Below are 18,647 nucleotides of genomic sequence, written 5' to 3'. Positions count from 1 at the left end.
TCGGTCTCCTTCTCCTGACTGTAAACAGGGTTAGCTTCAGGCTGTTAGCGAGTTAGCTCCATGCTCTTAGCTAGATAACTGCGTTAACATTCGTGCTTTACACTTGTCTGCAGCTCTTTAGACTCCTCCCCCCGTTGTAGTCCAGAGAGTTTCAGTCCCTTTGGAACAACAGACAGGGGAAACTAAACAGCATTACTCACTGAGGACCAGCTGACAGCTCCGTTAGCTACCTGCTCCCGTAGCTCCGTGGAGCTCTCTGGCTGAGGGAACGATACCGGTCTCTGATCTGCCGAATAGTCCAGTCACGTGAAATAATAAAACAATGTCATTGGCCAATGAGCGCACATTTTTGTGGTCCAAGATTCACGTTTCATCCTCCAATGAGAAGCCGTCCTTGCCGAAACGACTGAAATGTTTACTCGCTCCCCGCACACACGTTTGGCCGGAGCCCCGTAAAGGGGGCGGGGCTTCTCGCTGTGATAATTAGTGGCGATGGGGGATGGGCAGGAGGACGGCCACCAGGCATAAGGACATGCTCCGGGGGATGGGCAGGAGGACGGCCACCAGGCGTAAGGACATGCTCCGGGGGATGGGCAGGAGGACGGCCACCAGGCGTAAGGACATGCTCCGGGGGATGGGCAGGAGGACGGCCACCAGGCGTAAGGACATGCTCCGGGGGATGGGCAGGAGGAAGGCCACTAGGCGTAAGGACATGCTCCGGGGGATGGGCAGGAGGAAGGCCACCAGGCGTAAGGACATGCTCCGGGGGATGGGCAGGAGGACGGCCACCAGGCGTAAGGACATGCTCTGGGGGGGCAGGAGGGCCACCAGGCGTGGGACATGCTCCGGGATGGGCAGGAGGACGGCCACCAGGCGTAAGGACATGCTCCGGGGGATGGACAGAGGACGGCCACCAGGCGTAAGGACATGCTCCGGGGGATGGGCAGAGGACGGCCACCAGGCGTAAGGACATGCTCCGGGGGATGGGCAGGAGGACGGCCACCAGGCGTAAGGACATGCTCCGGGGGATGGGCAGGAGGAAGGCCACTAGGCGTAAGGACATGCTCCGGGGGATGGGCAGGAGGACGGCCACCAGGCGTAAGGACATGCTCAGAATCAGAATCAGAATCAGAATCAGAAACAGTTTTATTGCCAGGAATGTTTTCACAAACAAACGAGGAATTGGTGGAAGGTGCAACATTTGGACATGACAAACAAACAACAATCAACACGACAGAAAGACAACAAATAATGTGAAGTGTTTGGGTGTGTGCTTCAAGTGGTGTGTTTTAGTTAAAGTGCATGTTAAAGTGACGTGTGTGGAGGAGGGAAGAAGAAGGAGGGGGAGGAGGAGGAGGAGGAGGAAGAGGAAGGAGGCGGGAAGAAGGAGGAGAGAGGAAGGTGGAAGAAGAGGTGGTAGTCCTGGGGTGACAGTCAGTCAGTCCCGGGGTCCATTGATGAACCCGACCGCCGTCCGGGAAAAAGCTTTGGTGTGGCGGGTGGTCTTTGTCATGATGGACGCAGCCTCCTCCCCGAGGGAGGGACTCAACAGGAGTGTCCAGGGTGGGAGGGTCAGCGACAATCTTTCCGGCCGCTTCAGTGACCTGGAAGTGAACAGGACCTGGAGAAGGCAGATTGCAACCGATAACCCTCTCGGCCGGCGGATGATGCTCTGCAACCTGCGCTTGTCTTTGGCTGTGGCTGCAGGGTGCCAGACGGTGATGGAGGAGCAGATGATGGACTCAACGATGGCCGTAGAATTGTACCATCATTCTCCTGGCAGGTTGTATTTCCTCTGCTGCCTCAGGAAGAACATCCTCTGCTGGGCCTTCTTGGTGTAGGGGCGGATGTTCAGCTCCCACTTGAGGTCCTGGGAGATGATGGAGCCCAGGAAGCGGTAGGACTCCACAGCGTCGGGGAGACACACAGGACGAGAGTGGCGGTTGGGGCTGCATTCCTCCTGAAATCCACAACCATCTCCACTGTCTTTAGAGCGTTGAGCTCCAGGTTGTTCTGGCTGCACCAGGTCACCAGGTGGTCAGTCTCCCACCTGTGCGGTCTCGTCCCACCAGAGATGAGTCCAATGAGGGTGGTGTCATCCATGAACTTTAGGAGCTTGACGGACTGGTGACTGGAGGTGCAGCTGTTGGTGTACAGGGAGAACAGCAGAGGAGAGAACACAGCCTTGGGGAACCCGTGCTGGTGGTCCGGGAGCCTGAGACGTGTTTCCCCAGCCTCACGTGCTGCTTCCTGTCGGTCAGGAAGTCTGTGATCCACCTGCAGGTGGAGTCGGGCACGTGCAGCTGGGAGAGCTTGTCCTGCAGCAGGGACGGATGATTGTATTGAAAGCAGAGCTGAAGTCCACAAACAGGATCCTGGCGTGGGTTCCTCGGGAGTCCAGATGCTGGAGGATGTAGTGAAGGGCCATGTTGACTGCATCGTCTACAGACCTGTTGGCTCTGTAGGCGAACTGCAGGGTGTCCAGGAGTGGGTCGGTGATGGTCTTGAGGTGTGACAGGACCAAGCGTTCAAAGGACTTCATGACCACAGAGGTCAGGGCGATGGGCCTGTAGTCATTGAGTCCTGTGATCTTGGGTTTTTGGGGGACGGGGATGATGGTGGAGGCCTTGAAGCAGGCTGGAACGTGGCATGTCTCCAGGGAGGTGTTGAAGATGTCGGTGAACACCGGAGACAGCTGGTCAGCACAGTGCTTCAGGGTGGAGGGGAGACGGAGTCGGGCCCGCTGCTGCGGGGTTCTGCTTTTTGAACAGCCTGTTGACGTCTCTCTCCAGGATGACGAGGGTCGTCGCTGAGTTGATGGAGGGTGCTCCAGAGGTGTGAGCCCCTGATGGGCTGGGGGAGGGTGGGCTGATGGTCTGTGGCTTGTTGATGGGGCTGTGGGGGATGGTCTCAGGACTGCTCCATTGTCTTTCAAAGCGGCAGTAGAACTCATTTAGCTTGTCTGCCAGAAGCACATTGTTCATGGAGTGGGGTGATTTGGGCTTGTAGTTGGTGATCTGCCTGAGCCCTCTCCAGACAGAAGCAGAGTCGTTTGCTGAGAGCTGCTGTTGCAGTTTCTCAGAGTACAGACGTTTAGCATCTCTCACCGCCTTGCTAAACCTGTATTTGGACTCTGTGTACAGGTCCTTGTCCCCACTCCTGAATGCCTGGTCCTTCTGCAGTCTTAGCTTCCTGAGCTCCGCTGTGAACCAGGGTTTGTCGTTGTTATAACTCATCCTGGAGCTGGATGGAATACAGCTGTCCTCACAGAAGCTGATGTAGGAAGTTACAGCCTCTGTGTACTCATCCAGGCTGTTGGTAGCAGTCCTGAAGACATCCCAGTCAGTACAGTCCAAGCATGCCCGTAGATCCTCCAGAGCCTCACTGGTCCACTTCTTGAACTTCCTCACCACAGGTTTGCAGAGCTTTAGTCTCTGCCTGTATGAGGAATCAGATGAACCATGACGTGGTCAGAGTTTCCCAGTGCAGCTCGAGGGACGGCGTGATAGGCCCTGCTGATTGTTGTGTAGCAGTGGTCCAGAATGCTCTTCTCTCTAGTAGGGCATTTAATTAACTGTCTATATTTAGAGTTCGTGGCTGAGGTTTCCTTTGTTAAAATCCCAGTACAATAACTAAAGAGTCCGGGAAGGTCCGCCCACACACCGTATCTGTTCGGCGAGGTCCGCTGTGCCTCGTGCACGTTCCCCTGCGGCATGTAAACTCCGGCCAGGATGAATGAAGCGAACTCACGTGGGGAGTAGAAGGGTTTGCAGTGAATGATAAAAGATTCCAGGTCCGGCGAACAGTGCTGTAGGATCACCGTTACGTCGTTGCACCAGCCGTTGTTGAGGTAAAGCAGATTCCTCCACCCTTTGCTTTTCCGGAGAGCTCCGTGTCGGTCCGCTCGGAACAGCTGGAAGCCAGCGAGCTGGAGCGCAGAATCTGGTATCGATCCACTTAGCCATGATTCCGTAAAACACAGGGCGGAGGATGAGGAGAAGTCTCTGTCTCTCCCCACCAGCAGCTGGAGTTCGTCCAGTTTGTTGCACAGTGAGCGGACGTTGGAGAGAAATATGCCCGCAGCGCTGTACGAGATCCCGTTTCCGTAGCCGCATAAGCGCCCTGAGCGTTCCCTCTCCGCCGGCGTTTCACCGCGTGGGCGGTGAAGGTGAGCACACCTTTACAAAATGTCCAGTAACTCCACAGAAGTTAAAAACGTTGGAAATAAATCCGCTGGAGTTGTTCCCCTGATGTTCATGAGCTCTTCTCTGGTGAAAGAGCTCTGGGAATCACAGCAGAAAACAGTATTTAAAACGAAAACAACAAAAAACATCGCGCACCAACACACCGAGGCGGCCGTCCGCGGCGCCATCAGGAAGATGGGCAGGAGGACGGCCACCAGGCGTAAGGACATGCTCTGGGGGGCGGGCAGGAGGACGGCCACCAGCCGTGGGACATGCTCCGGGGGATGGGCAGGAGGACGGCCACCAGGCGTAAGGACATGCTCCGGGGGATGGGCAGGAGGACGGCCACCAGGCGTAAGGACATGCTCCGGGGGATGGACAGAGGACGGCCACCAGGCGTAAGGACATGCTCTAGGGCAGGGGTGGCCAACCAGTCAGAGACTAAGAGCCACATTTTTTACTGTGTCACCGCAAAGAGCCACATCATACACATATGTGTGCGCGCGCACACGCACACACACACCTCTGATCAGCCAGATTTGTTGTAAATGTCACACACCAACATGATAATGACAGAAATGGACTCCTACAGTACTAAGACAACAGGTCTGTCATGTTCAACAATGAACATTGTGTACACTGTCTCACACACACACACACACACAAACACACATTATCTCAGTTCAACCAAGTCCACAAACAAAAATAGAATAATTTACAATAGCGTTTTCTTTTACTATGCATGTTGCTTAGTGGGACTTATGGGATTCCTTGCCTTGAACAATCCTCTTCAAATCTGGCTTAATTCCGTTGTTGCCACTCGAAGCAATTCCTTCACATGGTGTCAATTAGAACAGGTGTCCGAAAATCGAACGGTGCACTTGCGCCATGAATGCCGCATTATGGGGGGCTGGAGTAATCAAACGCTCACCAATAAACCACTTTAGCCGAAGAGAGTGTTCGACATTCGGATGCGGTTCTCCATAACGCTGCTCTTACACCGTGTCCGCTGAATTGAGGGCGGCTGGAGAAAGCGTCACCGTAAACTACTTTAGCCATAGTGCGGGACATCCAGCTGCCCATAATGCGGCGTTCATGGCGTAAGTGCAGTGTTTGATTTTCGGACACTTTCATCCACGTAACCCTCCGTGGAACCGCCCGCTCGACATTCGGATGTGGTCTTTCCGCGTTTGGCCCACGAGTTTGAGACCCGTGCCCTACTGGGAAACTTTGCGTTTTTTTCATCTCACGCATGCGCGTTTGACGAAAAATACCGTAGTGAACTCAAGCGGTTAACACGCACATACAAAAAAACACAAACTTAGATATGAACGTAAGAGCCGCATGACACCAGGCAAAGAGCCGCATGCTGCTCGCGAGCCGCGGGTTGGCCACCCCTGCTCTAGGGGATGGGCAGGAGGACGGCCACCAGGCGTAAGGACATGCTCTAGGGGGTGAGCCGGAGGACGGCCACCAGGCGTAAGGATATGCTCCGGGGGATGGGCAGGAGGACGGCCACCAGGCGTAAGGACATGCTCCGGGGGATGGGCAGGAGGACGGCCACCAGGCGTAAGGACATGCTCTGGGGGATGGGCAGGAGGACGGCCACCAGGCGTAAGGACATGCTCTGGGGGATGGGCAGGAGGACGGCCACCAGGCGTAAGGACATGCTCCGGGGGATGGGCAGAGGACGGCCACCAGGCATAAGGACATGCTCCGGGGGATGGGCAGGAGGACGGCCACCAGGCGTAAGGACATGCTCCGGGGGATGGGCAGAGGACGGCCACCAGGCATAAGGACATGCTCCGGGGATGGGCAGGAGGACGGCCACCAGGCGTGGACATGCTCCGGGGATGGGCAGGAGGACGGCCACCAGGCGTGAGACATGCTCCGGGATGGGCAGGAGGACGGCCACCAGAGGCGTAGGACATGCTCCGGGGATGGGCAGGAGGACGGCCACCAGGCGTAAGGACATGCTCCGGGGATGGGCAGGAGGACGGGCCACCAGGCGTAAGGACATGCTCCGGGATGGACAGAGGCCACCAGCTGCCTCAGGAAGAACATCCTCTGCTGGGCCTTCTTGGTGATGGAGCGGATGTTCAGCTCCCACTTGAGGTCCTGGGAGATGATGGAGCCCAGGAAGCGGTAGGACTCCACAGCGTCGTGGGAGTCACACAGGATGAGAGGGGGCGGTTGGGGCTGCATTCCTCCTGAAATCCACAACCATCTCCACTGTCTTTAGAGCGTTGAGCTCCAGGTTGTTCTGGCTGCACCAGGTCACCAGGTGGTCAGTCTCCCACCTGTGGCGGTCTCGTCCCCACCAGAGATGAGTCCAATGAGGGTGGTGTCATCCATGAACTTTAGGCGCTTGACGGACTGGTGCCTGGAGGTGCAGCTGCTGGTGTACAGGGAGTACAGCAGAGGAGAGAACACAGCCTTGGGGAACCCGTGCTGGTGGTCCGGGAGCCTGAGACGTGTTTCCCCAGCCTCACGTGCTGCTTCCTGTCGGTCAGGAAGTCTGTGATCCACCTGCAGGTGGAGTCGGGCACGTGCAGCTGGGAGAGCTTGTCCTGCAGCAGGGACGGGATGATTGTATTGAAAGCAGAGCTGAAGTCCACAAACAGGATCCTGGGCGTGGGTTCTCGGGAGTCCAGATGCTGGAGGATGTAGTGAAGGGCCATGTTGACTGCATCGTCTACAGACCTGTTGGCTCTGTAGGCGAACTGCAGGGGTCCAGGAGTGGGTCGGTGATGGTCTTGAGGTGTGACAGGACCAAGCGTTCAAAGGACTTCATGACCACAGAGGTCAGGGCGATGGGCCTGTAGTCATTGAGTCCTGTGATCTTGGGTTTTGGGGACGGGGATGATGGTGGAGGCCTTGAAGCAGGCTGGAACGTGGCATGTCTCCAGGGAGGTGTTGAAGATGTCGGTGAACACCGGAGACAGCTGGTCAGCACAGTGCTTCAGGGTGGAGGGGGAGACGGAGTCCGGGCCCGCTGCTGGGGGTTCTGCTTTTTGAACAGCCTGTTGACAGCTCTCTCCAGGATGACGAGGGTCGTCGCTGAGTTGATGGAGGGTGCTCCAGAGGTGTGAGCCCCTGATGGGCTGGGGGAGGGTGGGCTGATGGTCTGTGGCTTGTTGATGGGGCTGTGGGGGATGGTCTCAGGACTGCTCCATTGTCTTTCAAAGCGGCAGTAGAACTCATTTAGCTCGTCTGCCAGAAGCACATTGTTCATGGAGTGGGGTGATTTGGGCTTGGTTGGTGATCTGCCTGAGCCCTCTCCAGACAGAAGCAGAGTCGTTTGCTGAGAGCTGCTGTTGCAGTTTCTCAGAGTACAGACGTTTAGCATCTCTCACCGCCTTGCTAAACCTGTATTTGGACTCTGTGTACAGGTCCTTGTCCCCACTCCTGAATGCCTGGTCCTTCTGCAGTCTTAGCTTCCTGAGCTCCGCTGTGAACCAGGGTTTGTCGTTGTTATAACTCACCCTGGAGCTGGATGGAATACAGCTGTCCTCACAGAAGCTGATGTAGGAAGTTACAGCCTCTGTGTACTCATCCAGGCTGTTGGTAGCAGTCCTGAAGACATCCCAGTCAGTACAGTCCAAGCACGCCCGTAGATCCTCCAGAGCCTCACTGGTCCACTTCTTGAACTTCCTCACCACAGGTTTGCAGAGCTTTAGTCTCTGCCTGTATGAGGGAATCAGATGAACCATGGCGTGGTCAGAGTTTCCCAGTGCAGCTCGAGGGACGGCGTGATAGGCCCTGCTGATTGTTGTGTAGCAGTGGTCCAGAATGCTCTTCTCTCTAGTAGGGCATTTAATTAACTGTCTATATTTAGGAGTTCGTGGCTGAGGTTTCCTTTGTTAAAATCCCAGTACAATAACTACAGAGTGCGGGAACGTCCGCTCCACACACCGTACCTGTTCGGCGAGGGTCCGCTGTGCCTCGTGCACGTTCCCCTGCGGCATGTAAACTCCGGCCAGGATGAATGAAGCGAACTCACGTGGGGAGTAGAAGGTTTGCAGTGAATGATAAAAGATTCCAGGTCCGCGAACAGTGCTGTAGGATCACCGTTACGTCGTTGCACCAGCCGTTGTTGAGGTAAAGCAGATTCCTCCACCCTTTGCTTTTCCGGAGAGCTCCGTGTCGGTCCGCTCGGAACAGCTGGAAGCCAGCGAGCTGGGCGCAGAATCTGGTATCGATCCACTTAGCCATGATTCCGTAAAACACAGGGCGGAGGATGAGGAGAAGTCTCTGTCTCTCCCCACCAGCAGCTGGAGTTCGTCCAGTTTGTTGCACAGTGAGCGGACGTTGGAGAGAAATATGCCCGGCAGCGCTGTACGAGATCCCGTTTCCGTGGCCGTACAAGCGCCCTGAGCGTTCCCTCTCCGCCGGCGTTCCACAGCGTGGGCGAAGGTGAGCACACCTTTTACAAAAATGTCCAGTAACTCCACAGAAGTTAAAAACGTTGGAAATAAATCCGCTGGAGTTGTTCCCCTGATGTTCATGAGCTCTTCTCTGGTGAAAGAGCTCTGGGAATCACAGCAGAAAACAGTATTTAAAACGAAAACAACAAAAAACATCGCGCACCAACACACCGAGGCGGCCGTCCGCGGCGCCATCAGGAAGATGGGCAGGAGGACGGCCACCAGGCGTAAGGACATGCTCTGGGGGGCGGGCAGGAGGACGGCCACCAGGCGTAAGGACATGCTCCGGGGGATGGGCAGGAGGACGGCCACCAGGCGTAAGGACATGCTCCGGGGGATGGGCAGGAGGACGGCCACCAGGCGTAAGGACATGCTCCGGGGGATGGACAGAGGACGGCCACCAGGCGTAAGGACATGCTCTAGGGCAGGGGTGGCCAACCAGTCAGAGACTAAGAGCCACATTTTTTACTGTGTCACCGCAAAGAGCCACATCATACACATATGTGTGCGCACGCACACACACACCTCTGATCAGCCAGATTTGTTGTAAATGTCACACACCAACATGATAATGACAGAAATGGACTCCTACAGTACTAAGACAACAGGTCTGTCATGTTCAACAATGAACATTGTGTACACTGTCTCACACACACACACAAACACACATTATCTCAGTTCAACCAAGTCCACAAACAAAATAGAATAATTTACAATAGCGTTTTCTTTTACTATGCATGTTGCTTAGTGGGACTTATGGGATTCCTTGCCTTGAACAATCCTCTTCAAATCTGGCTTAATTCCGTTGTTGCCACTCGAAGCAATTCCTTCACATGGTGTCAATTAGAACAGGTGTCCGAAAATCGAACGGTGCACTTGCGCCATGAATGCCGCATTATGGGGGGCTGGAGTAATCAAACGCTCACCAATAAACCACTTTAGCCGAAGAGAGTGTTCGACATTCGGATGCGGTTCTCCAAACGCTGCTCTTACACCGTGTCCGCTGAATTGAGGGCGGCTGGAGAAAGCGTCACCGTAAACTACTTTAGCCATAGTGCGGGACATCCAGCTGCCCATAATGCGGCGTTCATGGCGTAAGTGCAGTGTTTGATTTTCGGACACTTTCATTCGCGTAACCCACCGTAGAACGGCCCGCTCGACATTCGGATGTGGTCTTTCCGCGTTTGGCCCACGAGTTTGAGACCCGTGCCCTACTGGGAAACTTTGCGTTTTTTTCATCTCACGCATGCGCGTTTGACGAAAAATACCGTATTGAACTCAAGCGAAGCGAACACGCACATACAAAAAAACACAAACTTAGATATGAACGTAAGAGCCGCATGACACCAGGCAAAGAGCCGCATGCTGCTCATGAGCTGGGTTGGCCACCCCTGCTCTAGGGGATGGGCAGGAGGACGGCCACCAGGCGTAAGGACATGCTCTAGGGGGTGAGCCGGAGGACGGCCACCAGGCGTAAGGATATGCTCCGGGGGATGGGCAGGAGGACGGCCACCAGGCGTAAGGACATGCTCCGGGGGATGGGCAGGAGGACGGCCACCAGGCGTAAGGACATGCTCCGGGGGATGGGCAGGAGGACGCCACCAGGCGAAGGACATGCTCCGGGGGATGGGCAGAGGACGGCCACCAGGCATAAGGACATGCTCCGGGGGATGGGCAGGAGGACGGCCACCAGGCGTAAGGACATGCTCCGGGGGATGGGCAGGAGGACGGCCACCAGGCATAAGGACATGCTCCGGGGGATGGGCAGGAGGACGGCCACCAGGCATAAGGACATGCTCCGCGGGATGGGCAGGAGGACGGCCACCAGGCGTAAGGACATGCTCCGGGGGATGGGCAGGAGGACGGCCACCAGGCGTAAGGACATGCTCCGGGGGATGGGCAGGAGGACGGCCACCAGGCGTAAGGACATGCTCTGGGGGGCGGGCAGGAGGACGGCCACCAGGCGTAAGGACATGCTCCGGGGGATGGGCAGGAGGACGGCCACCAGGCGTAAGGACATGCTCCGGGGGATGGGCAGGAGGACGGCCACCAGGCATAAGGACATGCTCCGGGGGATGGACAGAGGACGGCCACCAGGCGTAAGGACATGCTCCGGGGGATGGACAGAGGACGGCCACCAGGCGTAAGGACATGCTCCGGGGGATGGACAGAGGACGGCCACCAGGCGTAAGGACATGCTCCGGGGGATGGACAGAGGACGGCCACCAGGCGTAAGGACATGCTCTAGGGGGATGGGCAGGAGGACGGCCACCAGGCGTAAGGACATGCTCCGGGGGATGGGCAGAGGACGGCCACCAGGCGTAAGGACATGCTCTAGGGGGTGAGCCGGAGGACGGACACCAGGCTGACAGGCGAGCCCCGGTGAACAGGGCTCTGAAGAAATGGGCTCGGAGGAACCCGGGGAGCTGGAGTCGGCCGGGGTGGCGACTGTACAGGAGGACCAGGGAGTCAGAGAAGGGTCTCGGGGAGCAGGGGTTGGCCGGAGTGCCGATGGGTCTCGCGAAGTCAGAACTGACGTGGGCTGCAGCACGGAGTCAGAAGTGGGAACCGGCAAGGTCTGTGGCAGCGGGAACCGCTGTGATCTGCGGCACGGAGGCGGCAGAGGAACACCACACAGTCTGGAGGTTCGGACCCCCTGCTCCGGAGTTGGGGAGGCACGAACCTTGCCTTGGGTCAGGGCTGCCGGTAGCAGTTGCACCTAAACTGTCAATGCCGCCATCGCCCGCTCCGTTGGGCTCCAGAGACCACGTGGGAAACAGATGGCACAGGAGAAGGAGAACAGAGTGATGACAGCATGTGTTAAAAGGCGTGGACACACTGTCAGACAGACGGCTCAGCCAAGACGCTGAGTATCCACCAATGTATTTCTGTAAAACTGGACCAATGAGAAGTCCATATTGCCTTTCTGTTGTGCTCGCAACAAATGTAACCTAGATATAGGCCAGAGGCTTTTGTTTTGAGGAACGGGACACTGCAGGAAGGAGAGCTGTGTTTTCTGATCCGATGCGAGGTCCTGGGGCGGGGTTGTCCTAGGTGTGCAGATTGTAAGAAACTTTTGTAATTTGGGACAATACAAAATAAACTGAAGTAAATAGTCCCACCGGTAAAACAAGATTAACAGTGGCATTAGAAGATCATCTGGATGGCATGCCAATGTGTATTATTATTAATACAGGTCCATATCATACCTTACCAGAATAGCATCGTGAGTATTTTCTACACTCTGGGGTAGTGTCATTCATGTCAGATGATGAGGGTGTCTTACCTAGAGCGTCTGACGCCAGCCAATCCACAGTGCGAAGCTTCCTCTATAAGCGGGGACACAATCTTCTCGATCATTTCTGTCAACACTGTAAATGTTGGTTCCACGATGAAGTCAATGAATCCTGCAGGAAATGGCAAACAAGCCCAAGTAAAATTCACTTTCCCGTCTGCTTGTTCTCATTAATACCAATAAATAGATAGACTAAGACTGTAATGGGAATTTCAGAAGAGGGCAAAACCAGTTAGATGGTTGAAATTCATATCGTTAATATAATGAATATAACAATAGTTCCTACAGTCTAGTGCACAGGCAAATATAGGCACACGGAAAGGGAAGCGGTTAATGAGTCCTCCCTGAGCCCAGTGAGGCTATGCTCTGAAACTTACTCTATAATATATATTATATAAGCGCCATAGTTTAGCTCTGTGAAGGATTCTTCTGTTGAATCTAAACCAGCAAAGTTGTGAATTGCTTCAATCTCAGCTGTAGCTCATGCGGAGAGAGGTAGGTCCTCGGTTTGATCCCCACTCTTCCCATCGTTCATGTTGAAGTGTCCTTGAGCAAGGCACTGAACCCCCAGTTGCTTCCTGGGCGCTTCACTGCTCCTCCATAACTAAGGCTTGGTCAAATGCAGGAGCTTTAAGCTAGCTTCACACTCGTGTATGTGGCAGAATGATACTGCCGACTGAAAGATACTACAAGAGCAACTCCACCTCTTTTCTTATGCACTCTTGTTTCACTCATAAAACTGAAATTGGGAGTTGTTGACTCAATAGGACCGCGACACTGCTGTACTGGTCTAAGTCTCAGTTAGAAACACAACATAAAGATTGTGCCTGACAATAAAAAGCATTGATTCAAAATGCTTTCCCCGATGGAGACCGTTTATCTGGACAGGCTGACGAGGAATGAATGTTTAATTTGATAAGTTTTCAGATTGACTAATATTTCTTACATTATCTTTATACAGACTGTTCCTGAGAGAAGCAGTGGTGTCATTAGCCTTATGGTCTGGACCCAAAAGATATCAATGAATGCCTTCATCCGGTAGGGGAGGTACAGGGTGGTTGTGGAGCGGTCATGGAGGCAGGGGCGGGGCAGTGCTCTTTAACTTCAGCGATTGTTAACTGGCAGAGGACTCCGAGCCGCTAGCTGAGGACGCACTGAGGGAGGACGGTGAGGCGGGATTTCAGGAGGGAACATGGTTCCATCAGTGACCAGCTCCTTCATCTGGTCAGTGGACTCCAGGTGGAAAGAGGATGGGGAGGGTGGGGGGGGATATGGAGAGTAGGGGGACCTGGATGAGTGTGTGTGTGTGTGTGTGGGGGGGGGGGGGGGTGGAAGACGGTGCTGGTGAGGGAGGTAAAAACTTCTCTCGGAGAACAAAATACCAGATCAAATCAAATCTCAAGACACACAGTAAACAAACAGTTTCCATAACAGAGAAGATTTTCCGCTGGACAGGACTGTACAATAATGTCCTTATAAATAACATACACAATGCCTCGGATAGAGTCGTGGTGTCATGTGTAGACCTTACCAATCTGAGACTGGGCCACCATGGTGGATTTGCGGTCACACAGAGGAGAGAAAGGGAGACCCAGCTCTGCTTCTTTATCCCCCTGAAAACAAATGCAGCGTTACAAGCTACGTCAGCACAAGCTCTCCTGGGAAGGTTCATTTAGACATCACTCAATCATATTTGTTTTCTTTTCTTTTCCTTTCATCAATCTTATATAATTAATGTCAGTTGTATATGTAACTCAGGCAGATGAGCCAATTTGGGACACCGGCTGGCATCAGTGTACGACGGCGTGCTGGCTGCCGCTCCGCTTCACCCTTTATTACGGCTTTTGTGATTGATGTGACTTTTTAAAGCTCTTTTATTTGGCGGACTTGGATTAATAGAGACTAGCTGCTCTACTGGAGTCCTTATTCTGTGATGACTATTGTTGTGTTTTTGAACTGTTGAACTCTGGGAGCGGAGGCGTGGCTCCAGCTGGAGCTCGCAGCCCGTGGTCGTTGTGTTCTTGACATCGGTGCTGGCAATGATGTCATACACCGCCCCGCAGCTGTGGCGCTGGCGCAGCTTCATGGTTCCATCCGACAAAGGGCTGATAGGCCGCTGTCAAGAGTGGAGGATTTAAAAAAACAGACCTCGCTACATCCGTAGAGGTTGGCGCCGCGGCTTTAACGTGGAATCAGGAAACAAAACAAACCTAGGAATCATTTTCGGAAACATCCGAGACCATCCAATGCTCGGCACAACGGCAAACATGGAGTGGATCGCAGTGCATCACGGAGCTCTCAGCGATTTCCAAACCGAGCTCTGTCTCCTCCCACTGCCGCGAAACATACGAGCCCTCACTGAGAACGCCCTCCTCACATACCACCGTGTTCTGGACAAAGGGCTTGACTTGATGTGCCGAACCGAAACCATTCATTACGTCATTATTGACATGCTCCCCCTCGGTCGTGTTATCAGCAGACATAAGATGTTACTGTTATGCTGACGACACACAGCTTTACATACAAACTGAAACCCATGAACATCCAGAACCTTCAATACATCCAGAACCTCCAATACATCCAGAACCTTCAATACATCCAGAACCGTCAATACATCCAGAACCTCCAATACATCCAGAACCTCCAATACATCCAGAACCTTCAATACATCCAGAACCCTCAATACATCCAGAACCTTCAATACATCCAGAACCTCCAATACATCCAGAACTTTCAAAACATCCAGAACCTCCAATACATCCAGAACCTTCAATACATCCAGAACCCTCAATACATCCAGAACCTTCAATACATCCAGAACCGTCAATACATCCAGAACCCTCAATACATCCAGAACCTCCAATACATCCAGAACCTTCAATACATCCAGAACCCTCAATACATCCAGAACCTTCAATACATCCAGAACCTCCAATACATCCAGAACTTTCAAAACATCCAGAACCTTCAATACATTCAGAACCTTCAATACATCCAGAACCTCCAATACATCCAGAACCCTCAATACATCCAGAACCCTCAATACATCCAGAACCTTCAATACATCCAGAACCTCCAATACATCCAGAACCGTCAATACATCCAGAACCTTCAATACATCCAGAACCTTCAATACATCCAGAACCTCCAATACATACAGAACCTTCAATACATCCAGAACCTCCAATACATCCAGAACCTTCAATACATCCAGAACCGTTGTAACAATTCGCCCTTATAAATCAATCAAGGGGAAAAGGTACAATACGCAAAAGAAGGAAATGGGCGGATCTGCGAATAATGGTGTTAAGTGTCTGCTCAAACGGTGGTAAAAGAAAAACAGTCGAAATGCATAAACTCAAATATTATTATATTAAATAAAATTCAATGCATCAGCAAGCTTCCAAAATGAACACACACTGCAAACAATCAAACCCACTCAAAACAAAGTATAATCCCCGGATCCCGACAGTCCCCAAAGTCTTTCAGTTCCGCAAAACAAAAGTAAACGACTGCACCTGCACCCGCACAAACCCCCCCCCCCCTCCCCCCCAAAAGCCGGCGAACAGCTGCCCGAACAGGCGGAAACGTGACGAGGCGCCGCGTTCACTCCCCGCGCTACGTCACCCTAGTCCGGTCGGGGCTGGCTCAGTTGACAGTGTTCCTGCGCAGTCTTCTCAGTACAGATCCCGCCCGTTGGCATAAATCCACAATCGAAGTAGTCGCCGGATTGCTGCCGTCCTGAGCCGCTCAACACCGGAGCCTGTCAGCGCGCTCCAAACAAAACCCCTCGCGTCACTTCCCCCTCGTCACCTTTTATAGACCGTGACACAACAATAATAATAATTACAATTATAATACAAAACACATGATCCTAACTAAACCCAAGCTCACTTGAGGCCCCTGATAAAAACACTGGTACGGCACATATACATAAAGGAAAATAAACGAGTAAAAAGTTTACCCTTTACCGGTGCCGTACACACAGGCCAAACCATGTGATCATTACACCGTCAATACATCCAGAACCTTCAATACATCCAGAACCTCCAATACATCCAGAACCTTCAATACATCCAGAACCCTCAATACATCCAGAACCTCCAATACATCCAGAACCTTCAATACATCCAGAACCTTCAATACATCCAGAACCCTCAATACATCCAGAACCTTCAATACATCCAGAACCCTCAATACATCCAGAACCTCCAATACATCCAGAACCCTCAATACATCCAGAACATTCAATACATCCAGAACCTTCAATACATCCAGAACCCTCAATACATCCAGAACCTTCAATACATCCAGAACCTTCAATACATCCAGAACCTTCAATACACCCAGAACCGTCCAGAAATATGAGCACACCCGTTCTCCACTCACTCCACTGGCTCCCTGTGTTCTTCCTGATTGATGACACAGTCCTCCTCCTCCTCCTCCTCCTCCTCCTCCTCACCCATGAATGCAGAGATGGACCTGTACCTCCCTACCTACAAGAACTCACGACTCCCCAAACCTCCACCCGCACCCTCAGATCTACAAACAGCGGAGACGGAGAATCAGGCCGGTTTTGCCTATGAAGTACATATTTCTCAAAGACAACCAACAATTATGTGAAATTAGATGTCAGAAACCTTTTAGAGACTTTTTAGAGTACTCATCTTGAAAATTTTATTGTATTGTCATATAGTTACATCCATATATGAAATGTGTTCTCTGCGTTTAAGCCATCCTTTAGGCGCAGTGGGTAGCTCGTGTTCTCAGGACGGCCAGCTGCCCAATGAGCTAGAGCTCTCCTGGTGTGGGATAAATGCTTATTTTACCCCTGCTATCTGCATCATGAAAACAAAATTAATAAAACTATCAGAAGACTGCAACTGTGTTGTTGTTACATGTCACTTGATGGTAATCTGTAGTTCTGATAACCACCGGATCTGAAAGAATTGATGTTCACAATTCTCCATTGAGTGTATTAGTCAGCAGCTGACATGTTTTGATATCATCATTGTTGCAGAACAATTTATCATTTGTCATCAATATTAAGCAAGCTTATTGATTAAATGTGAGACAGAGTTTTGATAATGGGAAGCCTGAGGAACATTCAAACAGTTGGCTTGCTTATTCACTAATATTTCTTCATTAATAGTAAAGCAGGAAGTATGTGGCACATGTCTGGGTTGCTACCTGTCTGAAGAACTCCTCCAGAAGTGATGTAGTCCAACGTTGATGGAGGTCCCAGTGTTTGGCAGGGTGGCTGATGTCAGCAGTGTGCAGCAGCAGGGATAGAGCTTTAGGTTTGTCAATCCTGCAAGTACAGTCCACAGAGCTGGGCTGCTGTCAATGACACCACGTGCTGCTGTGCAACTGTTCAAGAGAAGTACTTCATGGAGTTGCTCATGCACATTATGTAGGGTGAGCAAATCCTTCCACGATTTTTACCTTGGTCGTTGTACCCATTTCTTTATTAGTTGCTCAAAAGAAGGCCTAAAGACTGAGGCCACAGCTTAAATAAAACAATTACAAATAAATAAAAAAACAAAACGATCTCCCTCCACACAAGCGATTGAACACCTTTTTCTACATCATTTCTGTCCATACTAACACGCCTGAAAAAGATTATAATGCTGGGCATGCAGGTGTTAACAGGAAGCAGATTACATTATCCATACCGGTTAACCTCAGTAAGGGCGCTGGAGCCGATCCCAGCTGACATTGGGCGAAGGCAGGTTCACCCTGGACCGGGTCACCTGGACAGGTCACAGGTCATCTCAGGGCTCATGTGGAGACAGACAACCATTCATGCTCACATTCACACCTACGGGACATTTAGAGATAAGTTAACCTCACTGCATGTCTTTGGAAGGAAGCTGGAGAACCCGGAGGGAACCCACACTGCCACGGGGAGAACATGCTGCCTCCACACATAATTTAACCCACGGCCCTCTTGCTGTGAGGCTTCAGTGCAAGCCACTACACCACCGTGCAGCCCCAGAGGAGGCAGATTGTACAGGAAGGAGGCCAGACACAGAATAAGGGGCAGGATGCAGGAAGGAGGGGCAAGTCAGGGATCAGGGCTGAATGGACCCTGTGAGGCGGCACAAAGACTCCGGGGGCAGGAGGCAAGGCCACAGAGGCAGGAGGCAAGGCCACAGAGGCAGGAGGCAAGGCCACAGAGGCAGGAGGCAGGACCACAGAGGCAGGAGGCAAGGCCACGGAGGCAGGAGGCAAGGCCACAGAGGCAGGAGGCAAGGCCACGGAGGCAGGAGGCAAGGCCACAGAGGCAGGAGGCAAGGCCACAGAGGCAGGAGGCAGGACCACAGAGGCAGGAGGCAAGGCCACAGAGGCAGGAGGCAGGACCACAGAGGCAGGAGGCAAGGCCACGGAGGCAGGAGGCAAGGCCACAGAGGCAGGAGGCAAGGCCACAGAGGCAGGAGGCAGGACCACAGAGGCAGGAGGCAAGGCCACAGAGGCAGGAGGCAGGACCACAGAGGCAGGAGGCAAGGCCACAGAGGCAGGAGGCAAGGCCACAGAGGCAGGAGGCAGGACCACAGAGGCAGGAGGCAAGGCCACAGAGGCAGGAGGCAGGACCACAGAGGCAGGAGGCAAGGCCACGGAGGCAGGAGGCAAGGCCACAGAGGCAGGAGGCAAGGCCACAGAGGCAGGAGGCAGGACCACAGAGGCAGGAGGCAGGACCACAGAGGCAGGAGGCAAGGCCACGGAGGCAGGAGGCAAGGC

At 53.2% G+C, this 18,647-nt stretch overlaps 1 protein-coding gene across 1 annotated transcript in view; it reads right to left on the bottom strand.

Moving 5' to 3' along the window:
• LOC130202360 (dual specificity calcium/calmodulin-dependent 3',5'-cyclic nucleotide phosphodiesterase 1C-like) overlaps positions 1–18,647 on the bottom strand; it is a 75,764-nt gene that overhangs the window by 5,660 nt on the left and 51,457 nt on the right. The window contains exons 10-12 of the mRNA XM_056427848.1: positions 17,097–17,217; positions 13,438–13,519; positions 11,898–12,018 (exon numbers count right to left, since the gene is read on the bottom strand). Of these exons, the coding sequence (XP_056283823.1) occupies positions 11,898–12,018; positions 13,438–13,519; positions 17,097–17,217 (324 nt within the window). The remainder of the gene's footprint in view (positions 1–11,897; positions 12,019–13,437; positions 13,520–17,096; positions 17,218–18,647) is intronic.

Source organism: Pseudoliparis swirei, chromosome 12 (genome assembly GCF_029220125.1).
Source record: "Pseudoliparis swirei isolate HS2019 ecotype Mariana Trench chromosome 12, NWPU_hadal_v1, whole genome shotgun sequence".
Lineage (NCBI taxonomy): Eukaryota > Metazoa > Chordata > Actinopteri > Perciformes > Liparidae > Pseudoliparis > Pseudoliparis swirei.
The sequence above is the reverse complement of the archived record's forward strand: the minus strand, read 5'-3'. Positions and strand labels throughout refer to the sequence as shown.